Source organism: Ambystoma mexicanum, chromosome 2q (genome assembly GCF_040938575.1).
Source record: "Ambystoma mexicanum isolate Mex_15411 chromosome 2q, UKY_AmexF1_1, whole genome shotgun sequence".
NCBI lineage: Eukaryota > Metazoa > Chordata > Amphibia > Caudata > Ambystomatidae > Ambystoma > Ambystoma mexicanum.
This window is the reverse complement of record NC_090924.1, coordinates 493,855,674-493,881,795: the sequence shown is the minus strand read 5'-3', so window position 1 is coordinate 493,881,795 and position 26,122 is coordinate 493,855,674. Positions and strand designations below refer to the sequence as shown.

At 44.4% G+C, this 26,122-nt stretch overlaps 1 protein-coding gene across 1 annotated transcript in view; it reads left to right on the top strand.

Moving 5' to 3' along the window:
- The window catches only part of LOC138569550 (kinesin-like protein KIF19), a 3,041,213-nt gene that overhangs the window by 2,105,044 nt on the left and 910,047 nt on the right, over positions 1-26,122 (top strand). The window contains exon 13 of the mRNA XM_069647615.1: positions 8,469-8,646. Coding sequence (XP_069503716.1) covers positions 8,469-8,646 — 178 coding nt within the window. The remainder of the gene's footprint in view (positions 1-8,468; positions 8,647-26,122) is intronic.

The window sequence follows — 26,122 nt, the reverse complement described above, 5'->3', positions numbered from 1 at the left end:
CTGAACGACCCGTTGATAAAGTTGTAGGTGACAAAAAGTAAGGCGCGACCTACGGTGTCTGTGGGCACGTCGCCATCGGAGAAGTTGGCTACTGCGACGGTCTTGGTGACAACAGCCTTGTCGAGAACGACAAAGAGTTACCCAAAACCATTGTCAACGCTATCGACGATGAAGACAAAGCAGACTTCAGAGCCTTCAACAGCGCCATCATCATCAGCAACCTCATCAGAAAAGACTAGGCAATCATCAACGATGGCATTGCCAATGAAACATACACGAGTGATGACATTGTCGACAGGGAGGACAGTGTCAACGGCAGTCCTGGATTTCTTCACCCTCACCAATATGCCAGTCCTGAAATATTGTAAAATAAAGAAAATAAGTCCCTTTGCCAGACGAAAGAGCCTGAATCCCTCAACAGTAAGACGCAAAGTCCCAACATCAAAATAAGCAGCTTTAACTTTAAAGAGGACGGTTTTCAAAAGGTTAAGCAAGGAAGCATGTCAACTGTCACCATTGCTTAATGAGCTGGCACTTCAAGGCACCATACTTTGACTCCTGCAAACTTGAGATGAATATCGCTTTGACACAGAAACAGTAATTTCAGTTTCTTTAGGTGCATAAGTAGATGGGGGTAACAATGTTCCAATTCCCCTGGTACTATGCAACAAACGCCAATACCGCAGAACAGAAGTGTGACTATCCCCACTTGTACACTATTAAAAATGAATGTCACAGAATAAAAACCGTACCCAGCATATGTTCACAATCAAACTCCCCTTGCTGAAAACACCACATTTAGTAGCCAAGTTCAGGAAAATACTGGGGGACTTAGTGGAACAACTAAATTACAAGATAGAGGCTCCATTAGATATAGCTTTGGTCCCTCCCCATAAACCCGCATCACCCACATGTGCTTTCCCAAAAACCCAATCTTTTCCCTTACCCAATTATGGCTCACAGGTGAAGACCCTCAATGAAAGATTTTCCCAAAGTTTGAAAACTGAATAAGCCAGACACGCTAGTCTGGCACGGTGGGTTGTAGGAGCAGGAGTCTTGGTTTTGTTGAAGGTTGGAAGCTGGAAGGTGGTGAAAGACAAGAAGATGGCGGAAGTGGAATAGTCTGGAAGGATGATAACATCAGTAGTGGAACAGGGGGAGGTAGAGGCCTGAGGCAAATTATTTGGTGATGAGATCAAGAGTAGAACAGGAAGAGGCAGAGAAATCCAAAAGGGTGAGAGTGGAGTGGAGCAGGAGAAGGTAGAGGCAAATGAAGAGGTGAGACCAAAGGTGATAGCATCTTCAGTAGAGAGGATGAGGCAAGCTGAAGAGGTGAGAAATGAGGTTGTACCATTAGAGGCGGGACAGAAAAAAGATGATAGCAGGGCAGTAGAGGAAAGTGGCGGTGGCGGAAAATAAGCTAGTAACAGTATCACTGCAAGAGATTCAACTGGAGGAGAGGCTATCAGTAAAGACGTGGAGGATACAGAGTCAAATGCTGGCCTGTAGAAGTGGCAGGATGAGAGACCTTTAGTGAGGAAATCAGGGCAACAAAAAGCAGATGGGACTTTGCTGCGCATTAGCATCTTCGAGTGAATCAGAAGCCATGGTACCATCAGAGGACAGTGGTGAGAAAAAGCAGAGAGGATCAAAGACAAAGAGAGAAGCCAAGGAAGTCCAGGACATAGCCAGCCAGATTAAGCATATTCCAGAAGGCTGAGTTGGCCCTAGACAGGCCATACTGTGGGAGGAGGAATTAAACTTTGTCAGGGAGAGTACAATCTGTTTAAAAAAGGGAAGGTGAAACAGACTAAACTTCCGTAATGCTGCCAGAAGCAATCCCTCCGTAGCTCTCCTTGCCAACCACAACCACTGACTGCCATTCTCAGGAGGATGTAGCCCACAGTTTCACGACCCCAGAAAGCCTGAACCTGGAAAGCAATGGAAGAAGAGGGTTCATGAAAACTTTAGTGCACAAACGCAGAGAAGGAGGAGGTGGCACACCCTTCTGGGAACTCCAAAGATTAAGAAACAGTTCTGTGTGTTTTTTTTCAAATTCATTTCTTCGAGGGAGTATTGGTCAAATTATTCTTTCTTTAAGTACATTTTACCACAAATGTGTGCGGAGGGAGGTCCCCCCAGGCCTCCCCAACTGCCCCCTACCTTTATCATTCCCCTAACCCACCCCCACATACAGTTGCAGTAAAATGCAGCAAACAAAAATTAGACTAGTTCTCCCTTGATGCGATCTACTGCGACCAAATCTCCTGTTACCCTAAGGAACTAAAGTTAGAGATATGGCCAGCCATGAGCCTTCAACTTCAAAAGTTTTCTTCACCTCACAAGAACTTTGAGGACTGGAACTTTATAACATCAGAGGCTGAGGAGTTTGTCGGACCACTCATCCGGGAGGAAGAATTTTTCCTAACAGAGATCATCCTAAAAGTTCTTGTGGCTTTGATTACTTTTTTCATAGTTGGGACGCTACCAATTACATTTTGTGGCCCATATTGTACATACTACCATAACAGAAAATAAATGTGTTTTCTTGGCACACTCCTATGTGACAGAGCAAACACAGTGCGATTGGGTTCAAGTATTCAAGGAGACCAAAACAAAATGCATGTCCCATTACAAGTTTGTGAGATGAATAAAAAATAAGATAAGTAACATACATTGTGAACCTGTAATAAATGTGGCACAGAAAAACCACCTGCATGCAACTGTGCAAACATTTCAACTTCATTTGCAACACAACGTTTTCACTCTCCCACAAATATTTGCAAATCAAATCAAGTGATCAGGTGGTTGAAGAGGTATGGAGCAACCATGATCCTGATTGTCCCAGACTGGGCCAGGAGGACGTGGTACTCGGACCTTCTGGATATGGCCCTCTGTCCTCCACACTGTGTTCCCATGATGGCATAACTTCTCTATTTGGGGAGTCGGCTGGTTCTTCACCCGAGCATGTACACCCTTAAGGTGCACACTTGGCGTCTGAAAGGCTAAAGTCCAGAGATTGGGACCTTTCTGAAAACGTTATGTAGGTGTTGCTTTTGGCCAGCAACAAGGGCTTTGTACCGCTGCCATTGGAAGAAGTTCTGCAGCTTGTGCAGAGCAGAGGATGGAGATCATTTTTCATGGAACATCTCTAAGGTGTTGTCTTTTCTGCTTTATTTAGCAACACGGGACCTCCAGGTCACCACCGTCAAGGGCCATTTAGCTCCTCTCTCTAGCTTTAGGCCCATAGCCCAGCAAGGGTCATATTTCATGATCGCCTTGGTGGTCCAATTTTTAAAAGGCATAACAAACATCTTCCCTCCAACCCCCTTTGTGGTGCTGGCATGGGACTTGAATATGGTGTTGACATTCCTTATGGCTTCTCCATTGGAGCCATTAGATTTGCGTCCTCTGAGACTTGTCATGGAAGATGGCCTTCTTGGTCACTATTTCTTCAGCTCAAAGTGTGAGTAAATTGCAAGCCCTTTTACAGTCTTTACCAAGGACAAGGTGACTCTTCCCAGCTACCTCATGGTTAAGGAGCTTCCACGTCTGATTCTATGATGCTGAAGCATCCATTCTTTTGTTTTTAATCCCTAAGATGACTGTACATGGGGAAAAAAGGACATTTGAGGTCATGGGGAGTGGTGCACTCTATTTGTACTGATAGCGACGTCGCATGACACCCTTTGCTGTGAAAAGGTTTCCAAGAGTACTGCAAAGCAGGAGAATATATCTAAGATGAGGAATCTGTGGGAGCAACATTCATCAGAAAGAACATTACAAGGAGTAATTAATCTGTTTGTTTACCCCTGTACTCAATGGGTATTCCTTGATAATAAAAAAAAAGCAACTTTCACGACTAGAAACTTTCAAAAAAAAGAATGGGAATGTGAATGGGGATATTCCTGACAAACGCCCCTGGCACGGGGTAAAAAACAGGTATAGATTTTTAGATGTACCAATCAGTGTGGTGAGCATATTAAAAGAGCTACCGATCCTGGCAATGACTAGAAGTGACCAAATGTACCTTGTGTTATCACTGGAGCTTTACTATAGAGATAAAAGTCAGAGTGGTTCTTTAGCGGAACTGATGGTCAACAGTCAAGGCTCAAGATTTAGTCAGGTTTATCTGCCGCAAGAAAAGATTACAGCAAGTTTAAGGAGATTGTTAGAACAGGCTCTCTGCGAAAGGACGTTTGAGGATTCCTGGGTATATTCTTACAGCAGTATAATTAACTGTCTTAATCCATAAAATGAGAAGTGTAGGAAATATGCCTACAAAATACCATTTCTAAGGGCACATATTTATGACTGTCTTGTAGCCAGTGCTAAGAGGGAATACAGAAAACAGATAAGGAGAACCATGAAAGTTTTCCCCAGACTTAATAAAGAGACCTCTTTTATGATTAAGAGGATTAAGAGGATAAAGCAAAAATATAAAAATGGACTCAAGCATCATAAAGCAGCTATGAAACTAAGAAATGGTTCTGAAATGATAAATATGCTGGTAATTAATAATAGTAGATGATTTTGGGAACTAATCAACCTGAGCAGACAAACACTATAAATCAGTCTGTTTGGCTTGAATACTATCAAAAGAAATTTGGATAGAATTCTGAACTCTGTGCAAATGTTAACTACTTGGATTATGCAGCTCTACTTAATCACGGGGTCGTTTCTCTAAATCTAACCAAGAGGGGAAAATGTCTGCATTGAAAAGTTCTCGAGCAATGAGATCGGGTGGGTTATCTAATGTGATCCTGAAAGACAACCATGCACTGTGGGCTGAGTTATTGTGCCCCCTATTTGATCAAATATGCAGTGAAGGACATCTCCTTATTTCCTGGATTAAGAGCTCTCTAGTGCTGATATATAAAAAGTGAGACCACACTAATATATGAAAATATAGGCCTGTGGAACTTTTGGACACTACAAGTAAAATCTTTGCCTCATTTGTCCTGGATGACTTAAGTGAGGGGACAAACAAAACCAATAAATTATCTGTTTTTCAAACAGGATTCCGTAAAGGGGTGGGGTCTAAACTAAATGGGCTCATCTTAAAACTGCTGAGAGAGTATAGTCATGGAAAAGGAAGGCTACCTCTGTATGCAGTATTTGTAGATTCAAGCACAGCCTTTGAGTGCATTGTCAGAGACTGTGGAAAGCTTTGGGAGTGGGGTATTCACCATAGATTGCTAAAAGTCATCCTCTTGTTGCAAACAGAGACCGGAATACACATACGGCTCAACTCTAGTGAGATCTATTCTTACAAAACAACAACAAGAACAGGCTTAAAGCAAGTGTGTTCTTGAACTTGCTATGTTTAATATTTATTAATTAAATTTGATAGATACAATTGTCAATGCCCATACCTTTCCACCTAAATTAACTAGTGTCCATATCAGTGTACTGATTTCTGCAGATGATATTGTGTTATTGGACCACACACAGATTGGTCGTCAACATGCTCTTGTGGAAATGGCTCATTATGTTAATAATAATGGTTTTCAAATGAATGCTGACAAAACTGCATTCATGGTATTTTCAAATTCTAGAGAGCACAAATGTAACTGGTGCATAGCTGGAAAAAGATTATTGGTTGCACAGCACCTTATGTACTTAGGATTCCCTTTATATAACAAAGCAGGGTTGTTGTCTAACTTGGATAGGTTGAAGATCAATCTAACCTCATTACACCCACAAATGAAAACAACAAATACTACATTCTGAGCATATTCCTTATTTCCACTATTCATTCTTTTATTCTCTTAATGTGCTTCTGAGTATTACTTATGCTCTTGAGGCCACTGACTGCTTACAGGAGAATTACCTGACTAGATTTGAGGGCTACATATGAAAACAAATATTTAATCTACCTGCCACTCTCATGATGACCTTAATAAGGATAGAGTTTAGGTTACACTCTATTCTGTAGTCTGCTTTAAACAGTTAATGATGTTACATAAGATCATCAACCCGACCAAAAACACTTTACATTAAATCTCATTATGACTAGAGGTGAATCGCCTGCCTTAATCCATGAACACGAAAATATTAAGTATCTAGATAAAATCGGAACATATATATATCTTTTGATAAATAACCAGGGAAAGTGAAAATGAAAGTAAAATTATATGATTAGGTGATGCAAAACGATGGCTTGAATAAATATTGCCAATATAAGACATTTTAAAACATATTCAGGAAATATGAATCAATACGCATGGATTTCGAAAATTGTGCAGATGTTAGACTCAGGGCACCTTATATGCGGTTTATGTTTAACTTATTTCCTACATTGGAATGTTGTGGACCATGAAGACGCCTGAAACATACTGCTAGATCATGTAGGCAATGCAAGAAATCTAATATACTGGGAACAATGGAGCATTTTATTTATTAATGCTGAAATACTTTAGATGTACATCACATTTTCTTTTAGCAATTTCATACTGAGGAATTGGACTGTGAACTACAACCTCATTGCTATGATAGCTGCACTATTTGAATTTTTTATTGTATTAAGTAGACCTATTGGAGAGAACTTTAATACCTTTTATAATAAGTGATGTTACATTTATTTTTCTTATTTTTTCATTATTTTCTTTTTCTTATAACTGTATTTTATGGAGAAATTGAAAAATGGAAAGTAGTGATTTTTGTTGTATTTTTGTGTGCATATGTATATGGAAAGTAAAAAGGTTTCAACGGTAAGCCATATGTATTCGATATAAAAAAAGTTTTGAGGGAATCCACCTACACTGATCACTCACAATTGATGTCACGGATAGTTGCCAAGACCAGTCTTTGTGATGTAACTGTGCCATAGTGCCAAATCACACACACACATGTTGCAAAGGAGTGGAGAACATAATCACCTGGGTAATCTCACAACAGCAAACCATAGCAGGATGATTGAAATCTGTGCATCACTAGACCTAGCTTGCTGGACTGAATCCAGAGGAAAACTACTCTCTGTCACTTTCACTTCCATCGAAACACCTGACAGCGCCAAGGGGCCATGGCAAACATTCCACTTTACATATCCCTCCAAACACAACATAGCCTGTTTATTATTTCCACAAATCCCCTTTTCTGGATATTGCAGTTTTTATTACTGTACTGGTATTGATATGTGCATGCCTTGTAGTTTTCTTGCATGGCTCAGCATGTCTTGTCTGTCTAAGCCATGGTTTGGGCATTGTATAAAGGTGAGAGCCATACATTGCAAATTGGCAGTGTAGCCTTTGATGCCGGTTCTATCTGGTATTTCCCAATATTTCAATATTCCGATTGTATCAATATTTCGGGGGTTTGACACCCACCGCAAGCTCCCCTGTCAATTGATCCCCCACCCTCAAACCTTAAAATGGGAGAGGGCTTAACCCCCTATGTCCCCTTTACCCCTGCCAACTCTCTGCCAACTACATTACTACCCAAACCCTCCTCCCATCATAGAGACACACAAAAATAGAAATACACACACATACTCACTCACCGCCCCCTCCCTTCCATGCCACAAACACTCTCCTCCTCGACCCCCACACAAACACCCTCATACTTACCTTATACACATACCCTTCCCCTCCCTGCCACGCTACAAACAGTCTCCCTCAACAACATACACACAAACCAACACGCCATGGCTTCCGTCTTCTGGCCGAGTCTGTTATCAGCCCCTGCTTGCACTCCCGTGCTGCGAGAGGCATGGCAGTTCGATTTAGAAAGACCACTCTCTGCAGTCTCAGAGCGTTCTTTCTAAATAGTTTTTTTTAGTGGTTTTTGAAAAAAAAATATATTCAGGACCCTGATGCCATTGTCTTAAGAATTGTAGTGCCACTTTTGGTTTGAAAATATTTTATTAGGCAGTTAATTCCAAAATGTAAGGATAATTCAGTGAACAATGAATGAATGAATGAAACATTTAAATTCATAAATATTACTTATTCGTTATTTCAAATTACTTAATTACATGTTTTGAAAAAATGCAAACAGAAATATATCATTGGCCATTTTATGAGGCAGTTTGTCATCATAATTGCCTTAACATGCACACTTGTTATTTTTGTAGCCGTTGATGCTGTCAAGTTTAGTGTTATCATATGCTAATCAGTAAATTAATGATACTTAAGGTGGCCAACCTGATTCCAAAAATCTTTGAAAGAGATTTGATAACTAGTTAAAGTACTATGAAAGAGCTTTATAAAATTGTTAAATGCTTCAACATCTTATATATCTCCAATTTCCAAGTTTAGGATAACATTGCTAATCAGTCCCCACTGTCAGTATTTCATAGGCTACATGTATGTTGAACAACTAGGAAACTCAAAACAATTGTCTATGCAGACACCATCATTTGGAACCTCTTTGATATGCCTATTCAAAATAAGGAGTGCCACAGAGTGTGCACAACCCCCACTTATGTTATAGGATAATCATTTGTACTATTCATATTTCAATTATAGCTGGGAGAAAGTAAAGTCTGGAGTTGAACCAACATTTCAGAAGGAAGATGTCATGCAAGGGTGCAGGAGAGTTGGTGATCTAGAAGACTCTGGTTCAATTGAGCCTCCGGATGTTGCTTTGGCAAGAGAGGAGATCAGTATGTTGGTAAATAAACAGGAAAGATCTGCGGCTATAAAGGTAACAATTAACTTAACTGAACTTCTAAATTATTGAGCAAGAAAAGACATTCTTTTCCATGTAGCATACACTTTCTAATATACCAAAAAGTGTATTTTTTGCACAACTCCCACAGCAAGAAATACTGCTCCTACCTATGCACGTTTTTGAAAAAAATTCTGAGTTTCCCGGCAGGGGTATTATCCCTTACCATTGCAGGCACGCTTAGACTCTCTGCTTTCCTCCAATCCTGCTTGCATCAGGCAGGTGTCAGGAAGTGTTTTGATGAATGGAGAAAGCAGACACATCCGACCCACAACTTGTGGATAATCAGATTATCAAATATGTCCTAAACCTAGAAAGACTTACTCTACTAAGAATTCTATTTGACCCTTTAGCAGAACTTGCAGAACCTGTGTTACCTATTCTGGCCTTTGCCTTCTAGGACAACAATATCGTCACATATCCAATTTGACTGAGGTAGCTGAATCGATTTGAAACATCTTGTTTATTATAGTAGTCTTTATAAGTTTAGACTGCTACTGAACTGTTTAATGTAAGGAGAGGGAAGGAGTGGAGGGAGAAGGAAAATTAAAGATGTGGCCAACAGCTGAACGTCTTGTTATAAGATTGAACAATTATCTTGACTGAACACACCAAGAGAAATATTTGGCAAAATCTCCACACAAAATACATGAAAATTAGAGAACAAATGTTGTGTTGTCTAAAATTAGAGGCAGCTTGCCATAACCTGGAGTTTAGGAAGCGTATTTCTTAAAACATAAATTAAGGTAACAAATTATGCCATAAGGGAAAACATATTTGGTGTAGTCAGGAATTGTGATTTGAAAGGCAATCCGATATCATACAGATTTAAAATAAAGAATAATCCCTATGGGAGGAAGACCGCAATACCTTTTCTTAAACATGCAACATCCACCAATGTATTTGGAAAAAGAACCTGAGGTCTCAGGGAGGAGAAATTAACCTTTAAAGTTGTTGTTGAACATGTATGCCCAACTTCTGGTAATTGATGTGTCTCTAATGGTGGCCTTTCTCGGGACAGATCATGTTGTATGAGATGTGTTGCACAGATACACTTTGGCCTTCCCCGAGTGTGAGCTCTGACAGGAAGTTCCTGGTGGAGATCTTCTCTTTTTGGTGGGGTCCTGTTTGCTTCCATTGTGAATAGTAAGTGCAAGTTGTTCCGCTCCAGAAGGTTTCCTCAGCAGTGAGCTCTGGGGGATGTACTGACAGTCAAATGGAACTTCGATCTCCTTTATGCATTTCTGTCGGTCCCTGCCTTTCTGCTAGTTCTCAGGAGACTGCCGCTGTTCAGGTCCACATTGATGCTGATTGTTCCAGACCTAGTCTAGAAGACATGGTACCCAGAACTTTTTGACATGTCCATCTGGCACCTTCTGGTGAAGGTGGATCTACTCCCTCACTCAGGGGTTGGGGGAGTGGGAGCGGGTCTCCCTCTGATTCTCTGCAGCCTGAATGTTTATGCTTGCATGCTTAGCTTCTGAGAAACTAAGGTACAGGGAGTGGGGCTTGTCAGACGACATCCTGGAGACATCCCGGACATGCTCCTTTCCACTCTCAGGACAGACACCAAGTCCATTTATGCTTACAGCTTGGTGTCGGCAGAGAGGTCTGGAAGCTTTCACCTGTCCTACTTCTTCTATATTAAAGTTTTTGCTTTGAATGGATCGTGTACTCCTGCGGATTCCTCATCTTAGATATATTTATCCTGCTTTGCAGTCTCAGAAAACATTTTGACAGAAAAAGGCGCGGTGTGGCATTGAGTTGATGCCCCTCAAAGGTTACCGTTCCCGTGTCCAGATGCATCGAGGACAGTATAAATAGCACGCACGGGTCCCTTGCTTCAGTTCTGTTTTTCTGCATGCAGTGCACACTCTGGTAATGGTTTGACTCGTCTTTGTAATACTTTTTGTGATGTAATCTCGATGTCCTTGCCGAAGACAGACTTCTAGAGATGTGCAGACTGTGACTCGAAGATGTCAATAACTGACCCACACAGGATTTGTCTTTGGTGCCTCATTGAAGAATATGAAGTCATTGAATGCAGCTCCTGCCAATCGATGACCAGTAAGGCCATGAAAGAGAGAAGGTTGAAACTCACCCTAAGTCGTTGGTTTCCGAGACTTCGTCTTCCACAATTTCAACTTGAAAATCCTCCAAAGAAAGAAGCTCCACCAGAGACAAGTCTCCAGAAATGCTCAAAAACAAATCTAAACATTCCAAACCATTGAGATCCTGGAGCGATTCCCATCACTTTTATTCTTTGTCGTCACAGAAGAAGTCAACAATGCCATTGTACCTCATCATCCGACTCCTCACCCGGCAAGGTCCGTACTCCCGATAACACCGCCTTTGCGGCCGAATGGGAAGGATTCTGTGAACACATGATGGAGGTTTTTTCAAAGGCGGCTCCGCCTGGTCCCCCGAAAGAACCAAAAAAGGCTATCCATCTCACAGCGTCCTGCAAGACCGGCAGGGAATAGAGTAAGGCTTCTACATGTGCACCCAAATGCCTTAGTCTGAAAACCTCAAGGATGTCGTCTTGAGTACCGTCGACAGCGTAGACCACAGAGACAACATCACACGCTTCTATGACTTCCTCCTCGTAGCAGTCGAAGTCGAAGGGCGTCAACCTCGGACACAACTTTGAGTCGAAGATGGATTTCTTCAAATCTTTTGGGTCCATTTATGAGGGAGACGAGGAAGGAGACGATGACATAACCCGATCGATCCCGACTAGAATACCTAGTTTCTTGTCTGAAGAAAGCCAATGGTCTCAATACCTCCCGTGAGGTTGAAATTGACACGCCAGATGTCCATTTTCATCCAGATGTGTCTTATAGAATGGTCATGAACAGGGTGATTGAGTTTTTGGGTTCAGGGCGTAGTGCAAATGACATTACCCAGGATGATCTCACAGACAAGACAAGGGGCTCAGGAGGTTAAATTGGGAAAATGTTTTACATGTTGTAAATTCAATAAAAAGAAGTTTAAAAAATAAATAAAAAACCTGACAGCACTCCTGCTGGGAACAAGGAGTTGGTGATGAAATACAGACCTTCTTCTGTGGACTTTGGCTTTCTTTCAAAGCACCCTACTCTAGAGAGTTTGGTTTTGCAGGAGGCTACCTCCATTTCAAAAGCCACAGCTTATCCGACCATCCTCCCAGATAGGGACGATAAGAGGTATTACGCACTAGCAAAGAGAGTATTCTATGCTGGAAGCATGGCATTAAAAGCCACTAATGCATCTTGTGCTCTGGCAAAATACACCTATACATTGTGGAATTTTATTTCCAAAGCTGCAGAAAACATTCCTGAAGGTGAGATGCGAGATGGGTTCAATAATCTCATCAGCGATGGTAAGGATGCCGCTTGTCAGTCCCTGCAGTCAGGCCTAGATGCAAAAGGGTAGGAACTGGGGAGGATAACTGATACACAAGGAGATTTTCCTACGAGTGGTTAATTCAAAATCTATTTTGTAATTTTTTTATGCAAATTCAATTAGTTACATATTAGCATCTTGTTCAAGGAACTTGATATTGTTAGGTGAAACGTTATATGTCTTTATTCAACCAAGCATTTTAATTAATTTGAGCATGAGTCTCAATTATCGTGCATCATTTCTACACAATATTGTAACTTGATTTAAGAGTGGCTTGCATACCAACAGTATTACAAACGTGCTAGGACAAAAGGGTAGTGCAAGTGACATAGTATATACATTCTTTTTAAAAACAACACAAAGGAGTGACACTCGAAACATAGACGTTCGAGGACCGGTTCACAACGCTCGTCATCCTCCATCCTCTTCCCATAAAAAGGGTAAGAAACGGCATCACAGGTCTTCGTCGTTGTCTTCATCTTCCTCTTCTGAAAGAGTTAAAGAACTCAAAAAATTCTGCTTAAAAAAAAGACATGCTCCTCCAAGAGTTCTTATAAAGGAGTCTGAGAAAAGTGGCCAGCCCTCGGCGTTGTTAGGCAGAAACCTGTGCAGTTCCCTCTGGGACCACTGTAAAAGATTTAAGACTACAGGTGTTTGGCAGTAAACCCACTTGGTAGCAGTCTGTACCACACAGATACACTTGGCAGCTGTGGCTGAGCAGTCAGACTTCCCTCAAGAAGAGTTAGGCAGTATACAGAGTATTCACAATAGGTCAAAAGAGCACAGTAGAACAAGTAAACACTGACCAGAGCTTGGTGTAAAAGAGATATAATGATTTATTTAAAACCACATCTAGTAAAACACACAGGCACTAATGTTAAGCAGTTAAAAAACACGGTCACTAAAAGATATACACTCCCTTAAAAGAATATTAGACAATTCTTAAGTAAAGCCCCACTTATTTTCAGACAGCGGTGAGCGCTTAACGCAGATGGCACTCTAATAATTCGTTTTAAAAGGGAGAGAAAAGCTGAGTATAATTTGAAACAGATCCCAACACTTTCACAAGAGCACAACAAGAGAGGAAGGCAAAGTAAAACCGTCAAGTTAGAGTTCAGAAGGCCGGATCCACTTTAAGAGGATCAGAACGAAATGTGTCCAAGGATGCAGTGCACAAAAGTCTTGAAAGGGTTCAAAAAAGAGTTGGACCAAAGAAAGGGACCAGTTAGATGGTCAAGGCGGCCAGCCCAGTCCAGAAGGTAAAGGGATTATTATTACCTTGTAGCAATCTTTAGAAAGGGAGGCCTGGCGGACATGGTACCTTAAAGTGGTGAAAATACTCCAGCGGGGGCAGTTGTTCCTGGCAGCGGATGCAAGTCGGTGCTTCGTCCGGGGGAAGAGAGGATCTCTTCGGGGAGGAAGACAGGAGTCCATTGCACTGCCAGGGAAGAAACCAGCTGCAGAGTTCTCAGGTAAAAGGAGCGGTCCTTTTATTCGCGGTCCAGTGGTAAGTGGCTATCCGGTTGCCGGGGTGCTTGGCACGGGCAATTCAACCACAAGACGTCCTGGGATGCGAGGAAAAGAAGGTAAACTGGTTGGGCCCACCAGTCAGGGGAAGAAGCCTCTCCAGCCGCGAGATCTTCTCTGTCGTCGGGAAGTGGTGAGTCGGTTCCGCAGGGCTCCACCGGTGGTGTCGTCGTGGTAGGTCGGCTCAGCTTCTCCCTCGTTGGATTCTCAGGTCCTGTGGCGACTTCTGAAGTTCCAGTCCCCAAAGCCCTGCTTTTATGCAGCACACCCCCATTCACTCAGCCTAGCTGTCAATCAAACATGCTAAGTGGTGAGCCGGCCGGCTCACTACTTGGGCCAATCACACAAGAGTGCGACTTGAGTTACCAACTTACTAACTCAGTCCAGGGTGCCTAAATCCCCTCCCACACCCCCTGTGGTACCCAGACAGAGTGGCACCACTTTTGGAGGCTTCTGTGGAGAAGCCCACCAAAAAGTGGAACAAAGGGCTCGACTTGGGTTGGAGTCACAGAAGAGAACACAAACACCATTTTAGAATCGAGTCCTGGCAAAAAAATACCAACCGGCGAATTAATATTAATTAAATAAACCGGCGGTATGTTCGCGGCTATGAGAATTAAATAATTAAAGTTGGTAGCCTCGAACAATGGGAAAATCCCATAGGGATATATTCGCGGTCGAATATAAAAAGTAGTTTCCACTGCCACCAGCCAAAACTCGATCAGGGGGGACAGAGACGTGCCCCCTCGACTAACAGACCCCCGGGCAATCGAATTGCCCCGACCAGTACGTCCACAATATGATGGTTTGTACCAGTTTCTGTTAAAAATTTGGGACTAGTAAAGCCAATGGTGTCTTTACACGCCCTGGGAGACAGTAGTCATTCCCAGGGTATGGAGTCTATGGTGGGGTGTCACTATGACACCCCTGTGTCACTGCACGGAGGGTGCTGTGTAACACACATAGTAAAAACACATGAGACCTATGAAGTAAAGGACCCCATAGCCCATAAAACAAATTAACAGTCAAAGGAACACCATAAATCATGTCCAAGGGCCTCATTACGACCCAGGCGGTAAGTTACCGCCTGGGCCGTGACTTTACCACCATGGCGTAAACTACGTTTACGCCATGGTGGTTGGCGGACTTACCGCCCCATTCCGACCTTGGTGGGGCGGTAAGTCCCCAATCCCCATTTACCCTTCCCCATTCCCATTTTTGCCCCATAGGGCATAATGGGAGTGGGGAAGGCGTTAATTACGCCACCGTAAATTACGGTGGCGTAATTAACTCCATGGTCCCTTAGCGCCATGGATTTTAACACCTGCTAAAAGCAGGTGTTAAGTCCGCCATGGCGCTAAGGGACCTCGTACTCAGGCGGTAAGGGTCGGCGCTGTTAACGCCGCCGTAAAACCCTTACCGCCTGAGTCGTAATGAGGCCCCAAGAGTGGGAGAAAAAGAGTCTTACTCTTGGCAGGAGAAAAAACAAACTCCAGAAATCCAGCAAAGCTGCTGGGGGACTCACTAGGTTAGGAAATTCAGCCTAAAGAGAGAATTCTCCCTAACACTACCCCCCCCCCGAGACTTGGTGGTCAGTCTGAATGACAAAAGTAGAACTATACAAGTATGGCCTAAACTTCTTCAGAGCCCACACAATAGCAAAACACTCTCGTTCAATGGTTGCCCACCGTGTTTCAGGATTCTTCAGTTTTCTACTGATGAAGCAAATGGGGTGCTCCCTACCTTTCCCATCCAGTTGACTAAGGACTGCACCTATTCCTACATTTGAAGCATCTGTTTGCACAATGAAAGTTTGGTGATAGTCAGGAGCTCTGACTACTGGGGCTTGGCAAAGAGCCTTTTTCCGGGTTTCAAAGGCCTGATTGCATTCCTCATTCCACCTAACCTTTTTAGGGAATTTAGGAGAGGAGATGACATTCAGTGGAGAAGCTATGGACCCATAGTTCTCAATGAAATTCCTGTAATACCCAGTGAGACCTAAGAAGGCTCTTACCTGGGTCTGAGTAGTAGGTGTTGTCCAATTTTGCACAGCTTCAATCTTACTGGGCAAAGGCCTTATTTCTCCACCTCCTACCTCGTGTCCAAGGTAGACCACTTTACTCTGTCCAATCTGGCATTTACTTGCCTTTATGGTCAGATTGGCCTTTCCAAGAGCCTGCAAAACATATCTCAGGTGGTCCACATGTTCTTCCCAGGAATTGCTGAACACTGATATGTCATCCAAGTATGCCATGCAGAAGTCCTCCATCCCATTCAGAACCTAGTTTACCATCCTTTGAAATGTAGCAGGTGCATTTTTCAATCCAAAAGGCATAACCTTAAACTGGTATAAGCCAACTGGGGTAGAAAATGCAGTTTTCTCCTTGGCATGGACTGTCAGGGCTATTTGCCAATAGCCTGACGCCAAGTCAAATGTGCTGAGGAACTTAGCTGCACCAAGTCTATCCACCAACTCATCTGTCCTTGGCAAAGGGTGGGCATCAGTCTTAGTGACTGCATTAAGAGCTCTGTAATCCACACAGAATCTAAGTTCCTTAGATCCTGCCTTTGGTACTAACACGACTGGGGTAGACCTTGGACTAGTAGAGGGCTCTATTACCCCGAGATCAAACATCTTGCTGACCTCACCTTTGATGTGGGTTCTTACATTTTCTGACAATCGATATCCTCTGCTTTTGACTGGCAGACAGTCACCAGTGAGTATGTCATGCTGTCCCCAAGGGGTCAAGCCTGGTGAAAGTGAGAACAGGGAGGCAAACTGATTCAACATGGATTTGCACTCTTCCTGTTGCTCAGGTGTCAGATTTGAAGAGAGATTTACTCCTTCAATCTTTTCGTCTAAAGGTAAGCCTCTGAGGAGATCAGGAAGAGCTTCACTCTCTTCTTCTTCCTCGGATGATGCTAGAAGCAAAGCTCCTACATCAGGTCTGTAGACATACGCTTTTAGTCTGTTGGTGTGGAAGACTGTTGGAGCCTCCTTGGGATTGCCCAGGTCCACCAGATAGTTGACCTCTCCAAGTTTACCCACAACTTTGAAGGGTTCCATCCATTTGTCTTGCAAGGCCCTCTGCCTTGTTGGAATCATAACGAGAACTAGCTGGTCTTGAGTAAACTCAACCATGTTAGCCTTTTGGTCATGCCAGTGCTTGACCAATGCTTGTCCAGCTTTCAAGTTATCACTTGCTTCTGCCATCATTTGTGACATTCTCCTTCGGAGACCTATCACATAGTCAGTCACTCTGATTGGCTTGGGGGAAGGAGCACTCTCCAACCCCTCCTTGATCAGGGCCAAGGGACCTCTGACCGGATGACCATAAAGAAGTTCAAAGGGAGAATAACCTACTCCCTCCTGAGGGACTTCTCTATAAGCAAAGAGAAGGCATGGCAGTAGAAGGTCCCACTTTCTTTTAAGGGGGTTCTCTAAAGCACCTATCATGCTCTTCATGGTTCTGTTAAACCTTTCAACCAGTCCATTTGTCTGAGGGTGGTATGCGGCTGAGAACTTGTAAGTAACTCCGCAGGTTTTCCACATGGCTTTCATGTAGTGGGACATACAATTCGACCCCCTGTCAGAGATTACTTCCTTAGGAAACCCAACTCTGGTAAAAATACCAAGGAGGGCCTTAGCCACAGCCGGAGCTGTAACAGTCCTCATAGGAATTGCCTCAGGGTACCTAGTAGCATGGTCTACTACAACAAGTATAAACCTGTTGCCTGAGGAGGTTGGAGGATCAAGGGGACCAACAATGTCAATCCCTACTCTCTCGAATGGGACTCCCACTACAGGGAGAAGCACTAAAGGTGCCACATTCTTGGAGCCAACCTTACCAGAAGTCTGGCAGGTGTGGCAGCTCCTGTAGTACTTATCTACTTCATCCACCATCTTTTTCCAATAAAAGTAGAGTGAGAGCCTTTCCTTAGTCTTCTTGAAACTCAAGTGACCAGCCAAAGGAATCTCATGGGCTAACTGCAAGAACTGTGGTCTGTTATCTTGGGGTACTACAAGTCGTTTGTTGTCCCCAGGTGCAGACTGCGTTGGTTCACTGTAGAAGAGGCCATCCTCCCAGTGTAACCTATATTTCCCAGGCTCTTGCCCCTCAGCCTGAGCATCTGCCTGGTGGCGAAGACCTTCCAGAGTTGGACATTCTCTCTGTCCCTTACTGAAGTCTGCCCTGTTGGGTCCACCTTCTGCCAGTAAAGACTGCAGCTCAGGAAGGTCAATAGGATCCAGATCTCCAATGAGTTCCTGGCCTTCCACAAGCTCTTCTTCAGAGTCTAGTTCAACCACACTGGTTGAACTAGACAGGCCTCAGCTGGAGGGGGAGTTACTGGTGTAACTTTGGACAACCTAGGGGAAGTCCTTTTTGGCTGCACTGGAGTGCTGGCTGTGAGGTTCTTTTTAGAAGTTTTAGGTTTCCCTTTTCCTTCTAGTTTCTTAGAGACAGCAGCTGACATCTCCAGTGGAGTAGGAGTGATCTCTCTCTTCATCATCTCCTGGGGAGTACCTATCATGGTTCGCTCCCTTGCAGGTCTCGTGAGCTCCTGTAACCTTTTACTAGGAGGTCTGGGGGTATGTGACACTACTCCAAGAGTTTTTAAGTCATTACTCAGCAGAACCCTTCCTGGCACCTCACTTTGTATGCTGACAGGTATCTTCACAGTCATGTCATTACACTAGATGAGAACTGGTAATTGGGGAAGCATCTGCAAAGGCCCTCCAGCTAACTTGGTGAGGCGTTTGGGTGCCTTAGCAACATCCTCAGCCTGAAAAAAAGATTTGTCCACCACAGTTATGCTGGCCCCAGTGTCCCTAATGGCAGGAGTCTCCTGACCATTCACCTGGACACTGTCCTTATAATACTCTTTAGTTTTATCTGGGATAGAATTATAGACATCTAAGTTCTGTTGTTCCCACAAACCCAGAGACACTAAAGAAACACTGGCTGAGACTCCAATGGTTCATCAGCCAGTAATAGAAAGTTTCCACTTGCCATTTGTACTTCCTCCTCTGGAGCGAAGGCTAAGGAGACAAGCTGGACCCCTGAAGGTTTACCCTTACATCTGGGATCTCCTTTCACATGGTCAGTAGAGCCACAAACAAAGCATTTACCAAATGCTTTCTGGAATGGTGGCTTGTTCTGACCTCCTTCTGGTTTGGCACCAGGAGGTACACTAGCCTGATTTGGTTTCCCTTGTGGCTTACCCTTTTGGTTTTGTTTGGGGCCCTCTTTGGAAGTGGAATTATTAGAATTCTCTTTGGAGTCCTTTTTTGGCTGTTTTCCCTCTTCATTTTTCTGAGTAGCCCCAGAATCCTTGTGAGTGGCCCTGTTGGCAACCCACAAGTTAGCAGCCTTAGCTAACTTCCTGGAATCTAATTCCTTTGAATCAGCCAAGTGCTGTCTGAGCTCAGGAGAGCAGGCATCATAAATTGACTCCAACATTACAAGATTCTTCATTCCTTCATAAGTGTTAACTCTGTAACCCTTAATCGTCCCTCTAAGTTTTTCAAACTTTCACTCACCTAGGTAGCCCAAGGGGTACCATCATGCTTGTTGAGGGTCCTAAACCTCTTAAGGTACTGGAAAGGGGTCTCCCCAAATCTAGCTATCAAAGTTAGTTTCACACATTCATAATCCTTCTTATCCACCTCCCCCAACTCCATTACCACATCAGTTGCAACAAGGGGAAGCCTAGAGAACAACCAGGGAAGTAACTCATTCCCTGTGATGTCCTGGAGCCCATGATTATACTCAAACATTTTTTTGCAAGTTCAAAAGTTCAAGCTTAATAATCATGTTCATAGTCTTATTGCAGCAAGCGCTAACGCTTATGTCTTTTTCCCCTTAGGGGCCGGGGTTTGGAATGCCGGAGATATGGCGCCGACCGAAGTGAAACGTGCAGTTCCAATAAATGACAGGTAAGTTCTGGATGAGCGTTCGGGTAATGTCTTTGCATTCGCTCATTCAATGTCTTTGTCTTTTTTCCCCATAGGGGCCGGGGTCTGGAATGCCAGGAAGCGGCAGGACCCGAAATGAAATGGGAATGACCCAACTGGTAAGTCTTAGAAGGAAACTGAGCTTTTCCTATTCCCTTCCTTCTCTCACCTTGTGTTCTTGTCTTTTTCACTCTAGGCACTGGGAAGTGGCTGCGGATCCGGATGATCGCTGCTGAAGATGGAGGTGCCCAGGAAAGGTGAGTGAAATGCAGCGCTGCAGCGATCGAAACGAAATGCTTTTAAAAATGATGTCTTCCCTTTCAGGATCGTTGGTGTGATGTCTCCGTGGTACAGCTTTAGCAGGTAAGGTCTTCTTTCTCCCCAATTCTCTCTAATCTCCCTTTGCAGGTGACCCAGGATGCTAACAGGCGTGGCTGAAGTCCAGATGCAGGAGCTGACACGGTGAGCGTCCAGCTGCGAGGAGCAGAACAACGCGAAGCATGAGTTGCTGATCGGGCGTGGTTTAAATAGCTTTGGAAGAAGTTCCAGGTATGTATCCTTCCACCGATCAGGTATGTATCCTTCCCCGACCACACCCAGGTGGAAAGAAGTCCCACAGGTAAAGTAGTTCCATTCAGGACTCAAGAGGGCCTGGATGTAGCAGCATGGTCTGCATCAGGTAAGTGCACATTGAAACACTTGAACACATGTCTAGCTTTATGAGCCTGGCGCCTAGGGCGCCAGGACAGGGGTCCACATGAGCCTGGCGCCAGGACTGTGTCCAAAGGGCCCCAGCTTGGGCCCGCTGGCACTTCCCTGGGGGGAATGATGCCTGCCTCTGGGGTTGCTGGGTCGGACTCGGCTCCTTGGAGGTAGGCATCATGACAGTACCCCCCCTCAAGGCCCCTCCCAAGGTAGTTCCCTCCGGGGGTCTTGGCTTGTTCGGAAATCTCTGGTGGAACCTTTGTATTAATGGAGGTGCGTGAACATGGTTACTAGGCTCCCACGATCTCTCCTGAGGGCCATATCCCTTCCAGTCAACAAGATAAAAGAGTTTTGACTTTAACACCTTGGAGTCTAAAATATCTTTAACTTTGAATTCTAATTCCCCTCCAATTTGAACTGGGTCTGGAGGCTTGGACAGTCGGGTCCCTGGTTGTACTGGCTTCAAAAGTGATGCATGAAAAACTGGATGAATACGCATGTTGGACGGTAAATCCAGTTTAAAGGCCACGGGATTGATTATAGCCTTGATGGGATAAGGTCCTATGAATCTGGGATTGAAGGTTCGCGGGCCCTTGAGGGGTAAATGTTTCGTTGCTAGCCATACCTGGTCTCCTACTTGGTAAGGAGGAGTTTTACTTCGGTGCAAATCAGCGTTTTCTTTATACTTTTTCTTGGCTTGCTGTAAATGAGTTGCAGCCTCTTTGAAGGCTCGGGTTATTGTGGAATGCAAATGATTTACTGCGGGCATTTCCAGGGTCAGAGGTGGATCTAGGTCAGAGGTCCGAGGATGGTGACCATACAAAGTATAAAAAGGAGTTTGTCCGGTTCCAGAATGCACTGAATTGTTGTATGCATATTCTGCGATCCAAAGGATGTCTTTCCAATTTAACTCGGATTGGTGTAACATGCACCGAAGATATTGCTCGAGAGTCTGATTGGTTCTCTCGGTTTGTCCGTCGGTCTGGGGGTGGTGGCTGGTGGATAACCGCACATCTATTTGTGCTAGTTGGCATCACTTCTTCCAAAAATGGGAGATAAATTGACTTCCACGATCCGAGACTAATATGGAAGGGAAACCATGTATGCGAACTATATTCTCCAGAAATTCCTTGGCCAAGGTGGAAGCTGAAGGCAAACCTTTTAAAGGGATAAAGTGGGCCATTTTGGAGAATAGATCCACAATTACAAGAATAGTGTTGTAACCAGCACAAGGAGGCAGGTCAGTTATAAAATCCATTGACAAGGTGTGCCATGGTGCCGTTGGAATATCCAAGGGTTGAAGTAGGCCGGCTGGCCTTTTCTTTTGACCCTTGTTTTGGGCGCAAATTCCGCAAGACAATACAAAAGACTTTATGTCTTTTCTCCAAGAAGGCCACCAGAAGTGGCGTTTGATTTTTTCCTCCGTTTTAGCGATACCAGGGTGTCCTTCCATTAATGATTCATGATGATTGGCAATAACAAGTTCTTGCAATTCTTTACTTGGCAGAAACAACCGCTCCTGGAAGTAGGGTAAATCATCCTTAACGGTGTAATGAGGACCCTTTTGACTCCATTCCAGTAAGGCTGAAGAGTCTAGAAGTTGTTTTACTTGCGTTTGGATGTCCTCATTAGTTTGCAATGAAGTTAGGCCTAAGATTCTTTGTTCAGGTATGATTGGCACAGGTTCTAAACTCGAATTGGGTTCTTCCATGCCAATCCGGGATAAGGTGTCCGCTTTACCATTCTTGCAGCCAGGGCGATAGGTAATTACAAAATCAAATTCCGCAAAGAATAGAGCCCATCGGAGTTGTCGTGAAGATTGAGCTTTGGCCGTCTTTAAATACTGTAAATTTCTGTGGTCCGTAATTACGGTGATGGTGTGTCTTGCCCCGAGAAGGTAGTGACGCCAAGCCTTGAAAGCAGATTTAATAGCCAGTAACTCTTTGTCGGTAATTGCGTAGTTGATTTCAGGAGGAGAAAATTTCCTGGACCAAAAGGCCACTGGATGTAGTTGGTTAGTTTCTGGGTCTCTTTGCGACAGGACAGCTCCCATGGCCGAACTGGATGCGTCGGTTTCCACAATATAAGGGAGATCTGGGTGCGGTTGCTTTAATACAGGTGCAGAGGTGAATTTGGTTTTCAGGTCCTGAAAGGCTTGTTCGGCCTCAAGAGTCCATTCAAAGCGTTTGTTTTTCTTTAGGAGAGCTGTGATGGGTTGGACTGTTCGGGAAAATTCCGGGATGAATCTTCGATAGAAATTGGCGAAGCCGAGCATGCTCTGAACTCCCTTCACCGAGCTAGGAAATGGCCATTTGAGGATGACGTCCACCTTTCGCGAGTCCATTCGGACTCCTTGTGGTGTCAGGATGAATCCGAGAAACTCAACTTCTGTGGTATGAAAAACACATTTTTCGAGCTTTGCAAATAGTCTGTGCTGGCGCAATTTCTCAAGAACTGCCCTAACATGTTTTCTGTGATCGGATTCTGAAGAAGAGTACACCAGGATGTCGTCAATATAAACAATGACACAGACATCGATAAGTTCCCGAAGAACATCATTCATAAAGTACTGAAAGGCGGCAGGTGCATTGCACAAACCGAAGGGCATCACCTGATATTCGAAGAGACCAAATTTGGTGCGGAATGCAGTCTTCCATTCGTCGCCTTCTTTTATACGTACCAGGTAATAAGCTCCTCGAAGTGCTAACTTGGTATACACACAAGCGTCTTTCACCTGGTCGATAAGCTCAGGGATCAGGGGCAGAGGATAACGATTCTTAATCGTTATTTGATTTAGGGCGCGATAGTCTATACATGTTCTAAGGTCGCCCTCTTTTTTCGACACGAAGAACAAAGCTGAGGAGACAGGAGACTTGGACGGGCGAATAAAACCATTGGCTAGGTACTGATCTAAATACTGACGCAAATGCAGGTTCTCAGGTTCCGTAAGAGCATAAATCCTACTACAAGGTAGTTGAGCATTGGGTACCAAATCATTTGGCAATCATAAGACCGATGGGGAGGTAACGTGTTAGCCTGTTCCTTCTGAAAAACGTCTTGGAATTCTTGGTATTCTGACGGTAGCTGTACAGGGGTGGAAGTTGCTGAGGCTAGACCCATAACTGGATTTCTTGGATAACAAGTTGGTTCACAATCAGGAAAACTTATCTTCTTTGCTCGCCAGTCAATTCTGGGATTATGTGTTTCTAACCAAGGAATTCCAAGAATTACTTGAAATTGTGGGGCCTTGATCACATCAAACACGATTGCTTCCCGATGTCCATCCTGACCCACCAGTGTCATTTCAACAGTGGAATGCGTTACAGGCCCTGAGGCTATTTCGGTTCCATCTACTGTAGTAATTACATCTTGGGTTACTTTCGAGCGGAGAGGGAGCTTAATCCTGGAAGCCAATTCACAGTCTATGTAATTTCCAATAGCTCCACTGTCGATGTATGCTTTTATAGCATGCAACTGCTGAGGCTGTTTTGGGTCCACGAGCACCATTGGCATGACAAAATGCGAGGTCAAAGAATCTGTTTTCAAGCTCGGCAAGCGGACCCCTACGCTTGTCGGGCTAGGTCGTTTCCCGAATCAGGTGTCAATAAATTGTTATCAGTGGCTCCAACCACCTTCTTAGGTGGTTTAACCGGACAATTTAGAAGAAAGTGACCGGAAGTCCCGCAATACAGACAAAGTTGCATTTGCCGTCTTCTCTCTCGTTCCTTCTGCGTAATGATCCTTTAACACCGCCGATTTGCATAGGTTCGGATACGTCGGTACTCTTGAAGTTGGCGTGGGTTTTGATCGGTACTCGGGTTTCGTACTTGAACCGATCTGCTTTTCTATTTTGAAGTCTGTGATCAAGTTGAACCACCAAGTCTATGTAGTCTGCACAGACCTGGGGTGGATCTACTATCTGAGCTAGAACATCCTTAAGCTCTCCGCGCAGGCTTCGATGAAACAATGTGATCCTTTTGTTTTCTGGCCATCCAGTTTCCACAACCAGTCTATTAAAGTTGGCAACGTAGGACAGGAGATCCTGATTACCTTGTCGTAAGGATAGCAGTTCGTTATCAAGGGCCTGTCCTTGAGAGTGTCGAGCAAACAATCTTTCCATGCTGGCCTGGAAACCCTGAAAATTCTGGAGAATGGGATCATCCTGATTTACCAATGGAATAGACCAATCGGCAGCACTGCCACTGAGGTAAGATAGTATAAAGGCTACCTTGGTCTGGTCGTTAGGGAAGGCCCCAGGTCTGCATAGAAAGTGTAAACGACATTGGTTCATAAAGACGGCATATTTCTTGGGATCCCCCGCAAAACGTTCAGGCGGGGCCAAAGGCATGTGTCCAGGTAGATTGATTTGTACCGGGTTATTCAAACCCATTGATGTGGAAGTACCTCCGGAATTAGGTAAAGGAGTGTGCCCTGCCTGGGCCTGCAATAACCTTTTGGCCAGGGCATCTGTTCTTTCCTTGGATAGGATCAGTTCTCTTTTGAGAGCGTTAGTCTCCTGGCGGGCTGAGTGCACTTCTGCCCATAATTCTCCCAAAAGCTGGGCCAGCTGATCCGTCTCGGAAGTCTCCATAGCGCCCGGGTTTGAAATTGTGGGTAGTCTTCGCGTTCTGTCACGCTCACCTGATTCCCACAGAGGCACAGGTCTGGCTTCGAGTGCTGATGCTTCTTCAATGGTGAAGCGCAGGACTCTGAAGATGGACAGGTAGGGCCCCTCTACTCTGGCTTCTCTGGCTCGTAGGAATATTCCCCTGTGCGTGAAAAGGGAGTATTACCTACTGACGGAATAATGCTCAAGCCTCCCACTTCCTTCCAACCCTCCACGATACCCTTCCACGATTCCCTGTGAAGTCTCACCTTAGGGTCTGGAAGGATGAGTTCTCCATCCTGCTTCTGATGCAGGGGCGCGTTGAAACCCAGTTACTTCACTGGATTGAGGTTTGATGGAAGTTCAAATAAGCTTGACTATTCAGGTAAGGCGCTGTAAGAGTTCTGTTGCAAGTTCAAAAGTTCAAGCTTAATAATAATGTTCATAGTCTTATTGCAGCAAGCGCTAACGCTTATGTCTTTTTCCCCTTAGGGGCCGGGGTTCGGAATGCCGGAGATATGGCGCCGACCCGAAGTGAAACGTGCAGTTCCAATAAATGACAGGTAAGTTCTGGATGAGCGTTCGGGTAATGTCTTTGCATTCGCTCATTCCATGTCTTTGTCTTTTTTCCCCATAGGGGCCGGGGTCCGGAATGCCAGGAAGCGGTAGGACCCGAAATGAAATGGGAATGACCCAACTGGTAAGTCTTAGAAGGAAACTGAGCTTTTCCTATTCCCTTCCTTCTCTCACCTTGTGTTCTTGTCTTTTTCTCTCTAGGCACTGGGAAGTGGCTGCGGATCCGGATGATCGCTGCTGAAGATGGAGGTGCCCAGGAAAGGTGAGTGAAATGCAGCGCTGCAGCGATCGAAACGAAATGCTTTTAAAAATGATGTCTTCCCTTTCAGGATCGTTGGTGTGATGTCTCCGTGGTACAGCTTTAGCAGGTAAGGTCTTCTTTCTCCCCAATTCTCTCTAATCTCCCTTTGCAGGTGACCCAGGATGCTAACAGGCGTGGCTGAAGTCCAGATGCAGGAGTTGACACGGTGAGCGTCCAGCTGCGAGGAGCAGAACAACGCAAAGCATGAGTTGCTGATCGGGCGTGGTTTAAATAGCTTTCGAAGAAGTTCCAGGTATGTATCCTTCCACCGATCAGGTATGTATCCTTCCCCGAACACACCCAGGTGGAAAGTAGTCCCACAGGTAAAGTAGTTCCATTCAGGCCTCAAGAGGGCCTGGATGTAGCAGCATGGTCTGCATCAGGTAAGTGCACATTG